Genomic DNA, 13630 nt, shown 5'->3' on the forward strand with positions numbered 1-13630 from the left:
AAAGGAAAAAAAGAAAAGATAAATATGAACATATTTACAACATAGAAATAGACTCACAGACATAGAAAACAAATTTATGGTTACCAAAGGGGAAAGAGCCAGGAGGGATAAATTAGGAGGTTGGGATTAACATATACACACTACTATATACAAAATAGATAACCAACAACTAACCTATAGTTTAGCACAAGGAACTATACTAGATATTTTATAATAACCTATAAGGGAAAATAATCTGAAAAAAAATAGATATATGTATAACTGAATCACTTTGCTTTATACTGAAATTAACACAAACTTGTAAATCAGCTATACTCTACTTCAATTTTTTAAAAAGACTCAAAAAAGAAAAGCTAATGAAATTAGTGAAGTTGCCCACTTAAGGGAACAAAATTCTTAGCAAGTCTTCTTTGATGTCAGTCTACCAACCATGCTTTTGCAGTGATTATCAGCAGAACAAAGAAGGAAGTATATATTTAAATATAGTAATTTTCTTAATTATAAAGGCCTTTGATTTATAAATATATCAAATTCTTCATAGACTACATAACCAACTTGATAGTTTGTCATATAGATGTGATTTAAATGAAATTACATAATTCATCATTAATAATTCTCATTCCTTACTCTGTAGTGGAGATTTTTCTCTGTAAAATGTAAGGTAATGCTCAGTTTGATAAACATTTCTTTTAGTAATAATAAAATTATTAACTATCTTGAAAGAAAATATAAAAAAGAAAATGACACCTTAACTAAGATTATACATGATTTGGTTGTTACCACAGAGATGTGCAGGAAGTCTTGTAATAAACTGTATTTAATTTAATCATTAATATTATTTTTCTAATTTGCAGTTTCTGTAACCTCACCACTATATTTGCAATAGAGACCTTTGGAGTGATTCCCAGGTAACGACTGGTGCCTGATCAGGCTTTAATGAGGGAAGTTGTAAAGGATATGGTGGCAGCTAAAAAGGAAACACATGTCTCCCGTATCTTCCTGGGACACTAATACTTCTGACCTATATGTGACATCCTAAAAATTGTATGTATCTACTAAACCAGGGATACAGCAAGTAGGAATTCCTGAAAATTGTTGCTGCAGTTGGGTTGCCTTTTGTTCATCCCCCTCAACAGCCATTGTCTTCCCAATCAAAAGCATCTTTCAACTCCACCTAAGGGCAGATGGTAGACTGCAGCAGTGGGGACAGGGAGGAGACAGTGGCTGTGCCTCAATGACCCTGAGTCAGCCCTTGACCACTGGCCATCATTCCAATACATACAGGAAATGGGTAGTAAAGGCATTTCCCTGGACTCAGCTTTAGTCTCCTTGGAGAGCAGAGTAAAAAGTCTTAATACAAATGTTGGGACGGCAGATGACTCTCCTTCTCTGTGCTGTGTTTTTATTTTGCTTTTTGTTTTGGGTAATGTTAAACAAGACTGGACCACAAACACTTAAGTTACTTACGGCCCTACTTTAGCTATTACTGATTCCTCAATTTTTTATGCTAATCGGAGGTTAATGGTGTGAATAATCTGCAAGTGAGATAAACCATGCCTGGTTTCTAGGAAACTTTAGGAAACATGCATAGCCTTTTTGCAGCGACTTCTCTTTCTCATTAGATTTGTATGTTTGATTTAGATGCATATTAAGAACATACATCCACCCAAGTATCCATCAACAGAAGGGGAATTTGGTGAGTTAGGGAGGAGAGGAGGGAGTAAAGGGGGATCTCACCTATTTGCCCCAGCTCACCTCCCAGTAGCTGGATTTTTCTTTTTAAACATGCAATTTATTTTATTTATTTATTTATTTATTTATTTATTTATTTATTTATTTATGGCTGCTTTGAGTCTTCATTGCTGTGCGCGGGTTTTTCTCTAGTTGCGGTGTGTGTGGGGCTACTCTTCATGTGGTGCACAGGCTTCTCGTTGCAGTGGTTTCTCTTGTTGTGGAGCACGGGCTTCAGTAGTTATGGCACGGAGGCTCAGTAGTTGTGGCTTGCGGGCTCTAGAGCGCAGGCTCACTAGTTGTGGCGCAAGGGCTTAGTTGCTCTGCGGCCTCTTCCCAGACCAGTGCTTGAACCCGTGTCCCCTGCATTGGCAGGCGGATTCTTAACCACTGCACCACTAGGGAAGCCTCCCTGTAGCTGGAATTTAGCAGCCAGAGAATATGGTGCAGCATAGGGGATAGTCCATTAGGTTAGTGACTTCAGTTCAGTCTCTGTTACGCCTGAGCCCTGACGAGTCCAGAGGCAGAGCAGGGTTTAGCTGGCGGTGAACATCTTCCTAGTAAGAGATCCCTTTTCATGAGCAAACAGTGGCTGAAGATCAGCTTGTAGGAGGCAAAGATCTCACTATTTCTTTGCTTTCTGGCCCAGTGCTCAACCACTTCCTCAAGGTTTCCACTGTGTCCTCTGGAGTTGCCACCATTTAACCAGCAAACTCACCTAAATCCTGTCCTCTGAGCTCTCTGTCTGTGCCTCAGAGCACATAACCACTCCCAGATTATTATTTATTCTGGTTATTCTAAAAAAAAACAAAAACAACCCCCCCAATTTTTTTAAACACTTACCCTTTGAGGTTCATATAATCTGCTATACCCCTGTCCTTTCTGTCCTCATTGCTTCATCCTCTCCAAACTCCCCTTCATTCAATGCCATCCTGTTTTCATCTCCACATCAAGCCCCACCATCGTGGCCTTTCCTAATCCTTGGTGTCCCCCTCCTGCACTGTACTCTGGCCATCCACTCCCACAGTCACACCTTGGACACTGTCAATACTCTCATAAATTCTCAATACTATCATAACTTCTCTGCTTCCTAAGCATCAGTTCAGACATCTCATTCTCAGACCTTCCCAGCTTGCTAATTCAACTACACCTGTTACAATTCTTCTTCATCCTCACTGGGACCTCCACCTCTACTTTCAATTTCTCCTTTTTTACTTCCTATTTCCTTACATTTCAAACAAAGTCTATTATTTCAATAACATTTTCTAGTACTCCCTTACCTTTCTGGAATTTGGCACCCCCTTTGGCAAGCCCCCAACTACCTTCTTTCTTTGTGATTACATCTGGGCAGCCCCGTAAAGAAAATTACACAACAGGGCAAATTGATCACCAACACTACCCGGAAATCCTACTTTCTTTCTCTGGTCAACCAGTGTTTCCACTCTTCATAACAACTGCTTCAGACCTTACCTAATTAGTTTGCTCCTTGGACCTCCTTTCCTTAACAATCATCAAATGAACTTTTTTTTCACCTTTACAGAGAAATTAGAAGCCATCAGACAGGAAATTAGAAGCCATCAGACCTTTATTTCTTTTCCTCTTTTTTTTTTCGTTACGCGGGGTTCTCACTGTTGTGGCCTCTCCCGCTGCGGAGCACAGGCTCCGGATGCGCAGGCTCAGCGGCCATGGCTCACGGGCCCAGCCGCTCCGCGGCATGTGGGATCTTCCCGGACCGGGGCACGAACCCGTGTCCCCTGCATCGGCAGGCAGACTCCCAACCACTGCGCCACCAGGGAAGCCTCAGACCTTTATTTCTGATTCCAAACAGATAAACCAACTAACAACTATACCCATTCTCTCCTCTTTCTATCCTTCTACATCCTCATTAAATATAATTCTTCTACCTATGCCTTGAACCCTATTCCTTCCCACTTTCTAAGGAAAATTCCAAATCAATTATACCTTCTCTCTTCTATATATTCAACTTTCCCTCACAACTAGATCCTTCCAATAGACTTTTAATCACCCTTAAGTTTTTTAAGCAAATAAAACAACAACAACTATATCCCCTTCCAGCTACCACCTTTTTGCAAGATAAACTCCTTAAAAGGCTTATTTACTCTCATGGTCCTCATTTCTCTATATTCCATCCCTATTTTGCTAAGCCATCCAGCCTGCTTTCTCTGTTATACCTTCACCAGTTACTTCTCATGAGAATAGCTTTGACCTGCACTAAATCTGTTTGGTACTTTTCTTATATGTTCTGTCTCTCTGTTGAAATTCTCACTTGTTCATGCATTGTTCTCCTGACTTCACTGAGCATCTTTATGACCATTATTTTGAACTCTATCAGGTCAATTACTTATCTCCATTTCATTAAAGTCTGTTTCTGAAGTTTTATCTTGTTCTTTTGTTTGGAATGTATTTCTCTGTTTCTTCGTTTTTCTAGATTTTTCTGTGTTGGTTTCTATGCAATAGATAAAACAGCCACTTCTCCCAGATGGAACTTATTGTTCAGCCCAGCCCTAGCTGTCGTTTGTCTTTTAAACCTTTGTGATTGTCCAAGCTGCCTTCTTAGTTCTTGGTGTCTCCCAGTGGTTGAGGGTGTACCAAGACCTGTCAGTTTCCCAAAGAGGAGGATCTCAGTCAGAACCTAGATGCAGCCTGGCTGGAAGCTGGACCCTCAAGCAGCAGCTTTTTTTTTTTTTTTTTTTTTTTCGGTACGCGGGCCTCTCACTGTTGTGGCCTCTCCCTTTGCGGAGCGCAGACTCCGGATGCACAGGCTCAGCGGCCATGGCTCACGGGCCCAGCCGCTCCATGGTATGTGGGATCTTCCCAGACCGGGGCACGAACCCATGTCCCCTGCATCGGCAGGCGGACTCTCAACCACTGCGCCACCAGGGAAGCCCAAGCAGCAGCTTTTAAAGTATGCATGTAGGCCTCTTTCAGAGAAAGACCAGAAGATTGCCTTTCTCTTCCCTCTGTGCTGAGCCCTAAGGGAATAGCCCGTTAAGAACAGTTGTTACAGTCCTGTGGGACTGGTGAACATAAGCTCTGCTAGCTACCAGAGCCAGGCGATCAAGTGGTGTGTCCCCATGAGCAGCAGCTGTAGAAACTGCTGTAGAAACTGTAGAAACTGCTGTGCATTCAAAGTATGCATAACATCATTTCAGGGAGGTACCAGTGACCTGGGGAGAGGTAGATAGAGGGTGCAAAGATGGAATCTGCCAGCTTCCCAGTCTCTGCAGAAGATTGCAGTTGACCCCTAGATTTGTGTTACATTAGGAGACTAACCCTCAGATTTCAGCTTTTAAGATAAGCAACTAGGTCTCTTTCATGGAAAGACTGGAAGATGGGCATTTCAGTCTGCTGGCTCTGTGCTGAGCAGGGAGTGAGAGAGCAGGTTAGCCACCAAGAGTCTTCAGGAGCCCATTTGTTTGCTACAGCCTTGTGGGTCTCATGGATGAAAGCCTAGCTGGCTTTCAGAGCTAGATGTTTGGGGGTCCCATCCCTCAGGTGGAAGTTTTAAAAGTTGGGGTACTGGATATTGGATCCAAACGCCTTAGGGAGAAGCTAGGATTTGTGAGTTCCCTCCTCATTGTATGTTGCTGTGCTGGGGCTGGGGGTTTGGGTGAGACTGTGCCTCAGTCTCTCCTACTCGTTTTTATGTGAGTGGGTTTTTCTCGTTCACTCAATGTGTAGGAGTTGCTCAGCTAGTTTCTGGATTTCTTTCAGAAGGAGTTATTCTATATGTAGCTGTAGGATAGGTGTGTCCATGGAAGGAGGTAAGTTCAGGAGCCTCCCTTGTCACCATCTTGAGCTGGAACTGGCCTACACTAAATCTGACAGATCTTTTTCAGTCCATATTTTATTTGAGCTTCCATTAGTGTTGACTTTCCCTTTGGCTGCCATATTGCTCTATAGGTTTTCCTAGCCTTCTGTAGCCATTCTCTCTCTCTCTCTCTCTAGTAAAGAGAGCCTCAACGTATATCACCAGCCATTAAATGTTGACCTTCCTTAGGGCTCAGTCCTGGTTTTCTGAGCTGCTCATTCTGGCAAGCTCATCCATACCCATGATTTCAGTTAGTATCTATAAACATACAACTCCCAAATCATATCTCTAGCCCAGTCCAGGGCCATATATCCCACTGTCTACTTAACCTCTTCTCTTAGATATCTCAAAGACCGGTCAAACTGGACATGTCCAAAAATGAACTCATGATCTTACCACCCATTCCCTTACCCCATTATTTGCACCAGTGTAAAACTAACTTATCAAGGTAATTGCATTCAGCCCTATGAATTGTCATTGCACAGCTCAAGGAGAATTCATTCACATAGGCTGTAATGTGAATGGTGCCCTCTGGAGTTGAAAAATATGGCAACCCTATTTTCCAATGTTCCCTCACTCAGGAAATAGCACATCAAACTGTACAAGCCAAACACCTAGCAGTCAAAAATGAAAAACAAAAACCTAGGGATCACATTCATTTCTCTCTCTCTCTCTCTCTCCTCCAGCTCATCCAGTCACTGCCTCCCATTCATTTAACCTCTTAAATTGCCCTTAAATAAATCCACTTCTTACCAAACCCATCACCACCACACCACTCTAATCCAAGTTACCATTATCTCTGATCCGAATTACTGCAATAGACTCATAATGCTAATTTTAGTAGCTTAAAACCCTTAAGTTTCTTTCCTTAAAATGGGAACTTCTTAACACGGCCTACCAGACCTTTTCTGCTCTAGCCCCTACCTATGTCTCCAGTCTCATCTTGCATCATGTTCCCCTCATTTTCTCAGCTCCAGACCTATCAACCTTCTTTCAATCCCCAGTCTTCTCCATACTCTGTTCCATAGCAAGAGCTCTGCACATGCTATTTTCTCTATCTGGAATCTCTTCCTTCCCCTCTTTACCTACTTAACTTTACCAACTCCACTTCTATTTAATTCTTCAAATTTTAGAATAATTTTCTTTTCCCCATGGGGTCATTGCTTGGCCAATTCACCAGGCTAAATCCTGCTATAGTAAGCTTTCATTGCATCGTATACCTCTCCTACTTAGTTTTTATCACAAGTTCAATTTTATATTTATTTTCTCATTATCTGATTAATGATTATGTCCCCACTAAAATGTAAGCTCTCTAAGAATGAAGACCATATCTATTTTTACTCATTATTGTTTTCCCAGCACCTAGCACAGTACTTGGCATATATCAGAGGGTTTATTAAGTTAGTTAATTAATTTCTAAGAAGGAAATGATTCACTAGAGCTAGATTAAGCTTGTGTCCACAGAGGAGGAAGTTCAGACTAATGAGACTGGGGAACTGGGGAAAGTGTAATACGGCAAACAAATAAATATTGTTTAAAACGGAACTAAACACTAAAGTCAGGTACCAAGGCACCAAATAAAAAACAGCACAGTGTTTGGCTTAAGAAATAAGTCTACTCTGATGGGAGGAACATGAGGTGAAGAGGCAGATATCTGGATCCCAGCTGAAAGTAGTATCTCATAAGTGTACACACACACACATACCTGGTTGACCCTCATGTACCTCAAATTTGATATGCCCAAAAGTAAACCAACCGTATTCACACATACCCTCTAAAGCGTTCTTACCTGTGAATTTCCTATGTCAGTGAATGGTGCTACCATCCTCAGAGTTACCTCATCCCCAAATTTAGGAGACATCCTTTATTCTAACATATTTCTCAAACCCCACATCTTAACAATCACCAAGATCAATCCAATCTAACTCCTAAATATATCTTAGATCTATCCATTTCTCCCCATTTCTACAGCCAGTAATTAATTAAAACTCTCACCATATTTGGTTCTTACAAAAACCTCATAGCTGGTTTTCTCCCTCCACACTCATGCCTCCCATTCATCCGTTCTTCACACTACAATCAGAATCATCCTTCTAAAATGAGAATGCTATATCACATGTCTGAAACTCCCTCTTACCCTTAGACTAAAATTCATACCCTGTAGCTTGATAAAAGCTGTCTTTCTCACCTTGAACAACCTACGATTCCTCATCTCTAACCACTGAGCCCACCACCTAAATTCTAATCACATGAAACTAGTTTTAGTTCCAGAATGTCTGGGGCTGATCTTAAAGTTTTCTCGTGCTTCCATGTCTTTGCAAATGCATCTCCCTTTGCCTAAAATGCTATGCCCACTTTAGCCTTCTTCTCCACTCCCAGACATTTCTATCTAACTAACTCATACTAATGCTCCTAATCCTAGTCATATCTAGCTAACTCTTACTTTATACTCAGTTCAAAAGTCAACTCCACTGGAAGTTCTTCCTGATGCCTGGTTCCCATAGAACTTTATACTTCCTTCTCTCATTATATCGATCAATCACACTGTCTATCTTCCTCTCTGGTCAGCCTCAAACACTAAGAGGTAAACATCTTGAGGGTAGACAAGATGTCTTATAAATCTTATTAGTTATTAACAGAGAACAATGGCATAGCAGCTAGCTGTTCAAAAATTATTTGACTAAAAAAATTAACAACCAAAGTGAACGATGACTTCTAATGACTTTTCTTTTCTTATTTCAGTCCAAGTGCTTACCTGGTTGCAGCTTTCCTCTTTCTCCTGATGCTACTGTTCTTCAGTATTCTTGTTCTGAGCTACTTTCACTATTTGAGGATTTATAGAGAATATATTTATGAACCACTGCACAAATCTGAAAGAAAACAAAAGAATAATTAGAAAAATGAAAGTTTATTGACTATGAATATATGTATGTAGAAAGAGTATGTATATATACTCATATTGAGAGTGTGTGTGTTTGACCAAGAAATACTAAGTATAAGCTCATAGTAAGTATCATCAAATTCAAAATCTCAAAAATGTTCTTAAATTACCCAAAATAGAAATATAATATGTATGTTATTAAATTAATCCTTATGTGTTCACTTTTATCTTAAGGTAGTCTGTATACTCTTACATGGCTTTTTTAAAAAATTAAAAAGTTTAATAACCACCTAAGTTTGGCTATTACAATCTTTCCTAAAAATGAAAGTAAATTTTTGAAAATATATTTAAATGTGTCAAATATGATTATTTTGCACAAAACTTTTCATATGAACCTTATATGGCTGTAAGTATAACCTTATATATGGCTTGTATAGTTATATAAGCCATATATAAGGTTATATAAAAGTATGTTATATAAAAGTATAACTTTTATATGGCTGTAAGTATAACCTTAACTTTTCATATAACCTTATATGGCTGTAAGTCTTTAAAAGACTTAATAAATATGTGAATTTAAATAGTCTGTCAAAGATATTTCAGAAATTTTTCTAATGGTAGATTCACATATGAAATATAACTTATCATATTGAAAATAGGAGGCTAATACTCTGTCTTAATTTTAAGTTTTCAAATTTGATTCTGATGCTCAAAATAAGCTGCTTAACTTGTCCAAATGTGACCTCAGCTTTCTAAACAATTAGTATGTGAACAATCAGCATCCACCCTAGAGGATAACCATCAAGAGATTTTGTGTGTGTTTTTGTGTGTCTGTGTGTGTATAAAGAGATTTATTTAAAAGAATTGGTTTATGGGGAGGAAAAGCTGAAGATACATGGTGTGCTGAGCTTTAGCTGTGCTGGGCCCAGCCAGGGCAGTGGTATCCTAGCTCATGTTCTTCACTCCCTCATTGAACTTTATTTAATTTCATAAATTGGCTCCTTTCCCCTCACCAAAAAAGAAGAAGAGGGCTTCCCTGGTGGCGCAGTGGTTGAGAGTCCGCCTGCCAATGCAGGGGACACGGGTTCATGTCCCGGTCTGGGAAGATCCCACATGCCGCAGAGCGGCTGGGCCCGTGAGCCATGGCCGCTGAGCCTGCGCGTCCGGAGCCTGTGCTCCGCAAGGGAGAGGCCACAACAGTGAGAGGCCCGCGTACTGCAAAAAAAAAAAGAAGAAGAATTGGCTTATGTGATTGTGGAGGCTGGGTAAACAAGTCTGAAATCCACAGCGCAGACATAAAGAATGGAAGATCAGGAGCAAGACAGGACTCCATGGGCACAGATCAAAGCTATTGTCCACAAGTAGAATTTCTCATGTTACTAAGATCAGGCACAAAACAGGGATACCTGTTATTCATCACTGTTTTGAAGGTTCTGACATTACAAGAGGAAAATAAAATAACCATTATAAATGCTAGGGGAAAGGAGATAAAATACTTTCTTTCAATAATAAGATTATATGCCTAGGAAACCCAAAATTAGGAACAAGAATTATTAGAATAAGAGCATTTGATGGCTCAATATAAGACAAATATTTAAAATTTAATACTTTATAATATTTATATGACAGTTTAACAGCAATAGAAATAATAAAAAATTATTTATTGTAGTGACAAATTACATAGAATTAAATTTAATATGAACGGTGTATGCCATACATGAAAAACTTCTTTAAAATCTTTATTGAAAGAGGTGAAACAAGAAATATTTGATGGAAAAAAGAAAGAAAATGACCCAATATAAAATGAGCAAAAAATACAGTCATTTCACAGAAGAACATACCCAAATAGCCAATAAACATATTAAAAACAACTTTTTTTAGGGTTTACTATGTGCCAGAAATTGTTCTAATAATTTATCTAATCCTCTTCAACAACACTGTGCAATTGGAACTATTATTATCCCATTATAGAGATGAGGAAACTTGGCACAGAGAGGGTAAATAATTTTTCTAAGGTCACACAGCTGGTAGGTGAAGTATCAGGCAGACTGGCTCCAAAATCAGGTGCTTATCCACTGAGGATGCTCAACCACACCAGCAGTCAGAAAGATACAAACCAAAGTTACAATGAAGTTACCTTTCTCATCTGTTGGCAAAAACTCAGAAGGGTAATACTCTTGGGAAGGAATAAGAATCAGGAATGAGAAAAAATTATCTTGCATTTCTGAATGAAACATGAATTTTTAAAGATTTTTTGGAAAACAATCTGGCAAGGTCGATTAAAATTTGAAATATTCATTCTCTTGGACCCAGAAATCCCACTCTTGGGAATTAGGAGTCTATCCATGAGATGGGAGGACCAATGCATACATAATATTCAAATAGTTTTATATACATATAATAGTTATATATAACTATTTTATACATATGTGTGTGTATATAGATAGATGGATAGATAGATAGATAGATAGTGTGACAGAACTCTAGAAGGAGAATTAATGTCTATCAGTAGGTGAATGGTTGAATAAATGATTGGTCATTAACCATATGGATCAGACTGTATTAGTTGACTTAAAAGATTTTCCACAAGGTTTTGTTAAATGAGAAAAACAAGCTGCAAGGAAGTATTTATAGTATGATCCCATTATATAAACAAAACAAAAGCTCTGTGTATGAGAACACAGAGAAAAGTATGGAATGTATTGTATAGCATTTTGTGTACATCATGTGCATGTGTGCGTGTGTATGTCTGTACACTGCAGGAGGGGGAGAGGGTATATGGCAAGAGATGTAGAGAGGGAAGGATATAAACAAAACCCTCAAAACTGGGGAATAAGGAAATAATAGAAAAATAGCAGGGAATTCCAGTGGTTAGGACTCTGCACCTTCACTGCTGAGGGTCTGGGTTGGATCCCTGGTCAGGGAACTAGGATCCCACAAGCCACTTGGCATGGCCAAAAAGAAAAAGAAAAAAGAAAAAAAGATTATTTTTTTAAAAAGAACATAGCATATTAATTCTTCTCTTTATGTAAAACGATGTGTCTGTGCATAACGACAAATAAAAGGGTCATCGTCACCAAACTTAACATGATGTAGTTCCAGGTGATATTTGCTTTCTCACTATTGTTTCTCACCACACTGAACTTACACTACTTAATTAATCATACTGAGGAAAACTCTTCTCACTTTGAACAAAAGACTGAGAATTTAAGCAGTGGAGACAGCAAGTGTAAACATCTCTTTCCAGGAGTTCTTTTTTTTTCTATAAGAAGCAAAGAAATGGGGCTTCCCTGGTGGCGCAGTGGTTGAGAATCCGCCTGCCGATGCAGGAGACACGGGTTTGTGCCCTGGTCCGGGAAGATCCCACATGCTGCGGAGCAACTAGGCCCGTGAGCCATGGCCGCTAGGCCTGTGCGTCCGGAGCCTGTGCTCCGCAACGGGAGAGGCCACAACAGTGAGAGGCCCGCATACCGCAAAAAAAAAAAAAAAAAAAAAAAAAAAAAAAAAAAAAAAAAGAAGCAAAGAAATGGAGGGCAACTGGAGGCAGAGGTGAGGTCAGGAAGGTGCTATTGAGTGTTAGTAGGAATAATCCAGTGACTAGGGAAAATTGATGATCCAGGAGAGAAAGGGGTAACTGCTGGATCAAAATCTTTGAGTAGGCAAGATAAAATGTGATTCAGCACTGAAACTGAACATTTCACCCACTGCTATAGGAGGGAAGCCAGAGTTCATGTGTGTTGATGTAGGTAGACTGGTGAAGATGAGTGGTTTGTGGCAGCCATGAGGATGCTCCTTGCAGGCCTCCTACTGCAGGAGTGGAATTGACCCAGGGCATCAGCTGCTGCCCCCTGAAATCCACCACCACATTTGCACCAAGGCCACACCTCCAACCCACCCTCAAGTTGCTCCCTCTCCAGTGACTGAGTGTGGTGGAGATACTTAAGCAGCCTGGATCCTAGGTAAACACAAGACTCCTGCCAGCCTGCCTCAAGGACTCCTGAAGGCTTTACCAAACCTCCTTCATATTGCATGGCAGTTGAGGGCACCTCCACCCGATCTCTCTCTCTCTCTCTCTCTCTCTCTGACTCCGCCTACCTTCCACAATGTCCTATTTCCTTTCAGACAAGCATTTACCTAATAAAACTATTGTACACTTAATCCAATGTTGGTGACTGTTTCCAGAGGATCTGGACTAACACCAGGGGTAATGTGAGTGGTCTGAGAAAACAGGAAGTGGGAGAGGATTTGAGACTGGCTCAGCCAGTACCCAGCAGGCAAAGAGGGCACCATCCTGAAGGGTATGCAAGGCACCAATCGTTCCTGGCTCAAGGTGGTAGTTTAATTGCTAAAGTTTTTATTGGTAGTGACCTGGGGAAATGTCCTGATGGAGGGGAGTGTTATGCAGGTACAATGGAGCAAACATTTGAAAACCATGGGGCTAACAAAGACAGTGAAGGTTGCTGGTTACTGCTAAGTGTATATATATATATGTAATATATATAATTGACATACAACATTGTGTAAGTTTAAGGTATACATGAGTTGATTTGATACATTTATCTGTTGCAATATGATTACCACCATGGTGTTAGGTAACACTTCTATCATGTCGCATGATTGTCATTTCTTTTTTGTGCTGGGAACAATTAAGATCTATTCTCTTAGCAACTTTGAAGTTTATAATACAGAATTGTTGACTACAATCACTATGCTGTGCATTAGCTCTTCAAGATTTATTCACCTACTAGTTGTAAGTTTGTAGCCTTCAACATCCCCCTAATTCTCCCACACACACCCCACCCGCCAGCATCTAGTAGCCACCATTCTACTCTGTTTTTAGGATTTAGGCTTTTTTTTTAAAGTCTTTTTTAGATTCCATATATAAGTGATATCATACAGTATTTGTCTTTGTCTGGTTTATTTCACGCAGCATAATACCCTCAAGTTTCATCCATGTCGTCTCAAATGTCTGAATTTCCTTGTTTCTTATTTTCTTGTTTCTTATAATATTCATATCTACATCTCTCTATATATATAAATATAGATATCTCACATCTTTTTTATCCATTCATCTGTTGACAGACACTTAGGTTGTTTCCATGTCTTGGCTATTGTGAATAATAATAATCTGCAATAAACATGAGAGTGCATGTATCTCTTTGAAATCCTGTTTTCATTTCCTTTGA

General features: G+C 39.7%; 1 protein-coding gene across 1 annotated transcript in view; it reads left to right on the plus strand.

The window, feature by feature from the left end:
- Positions 1-8733, plus strand: part of CATSPERE (catsper channel auxiliary subunit epsilon) — a 229026-nt gene extending 220293 nt beyond the window's left edge. Inside the window, exons 21-22 of the mRNA XM_067009900.1 lie at positions 855-908; positions 8306-8733. Of these exons, the coding sequence (XP_066866001.1) occupies positions 855-908; positions 8306-8459 (208 nt within the window). The 3' untranslated portion in view covers positions 8460-8733. The remainder of the gene's footprint in view (positions 1-854; positions 909-8305) is intronic.
- Positions 8734-13630: the final 4897 nt, after the last annotated feature.

This window comes from Kogia breviceps, chromosome 1 (assembly GCF_026419965.1).
Source record: "Kogia breviceps isolate mKogBre1 chromosome 1, mKogBre1 haplotype 1, whole genome shotgun sequence".
NCBI classification, from domain to species: domain Eukaryota; kingdom Metazoa; phylum Chordata; class Mammalia; order Artiodactyla; family Physeteridae; genus Kogia; species Kogia breviceps.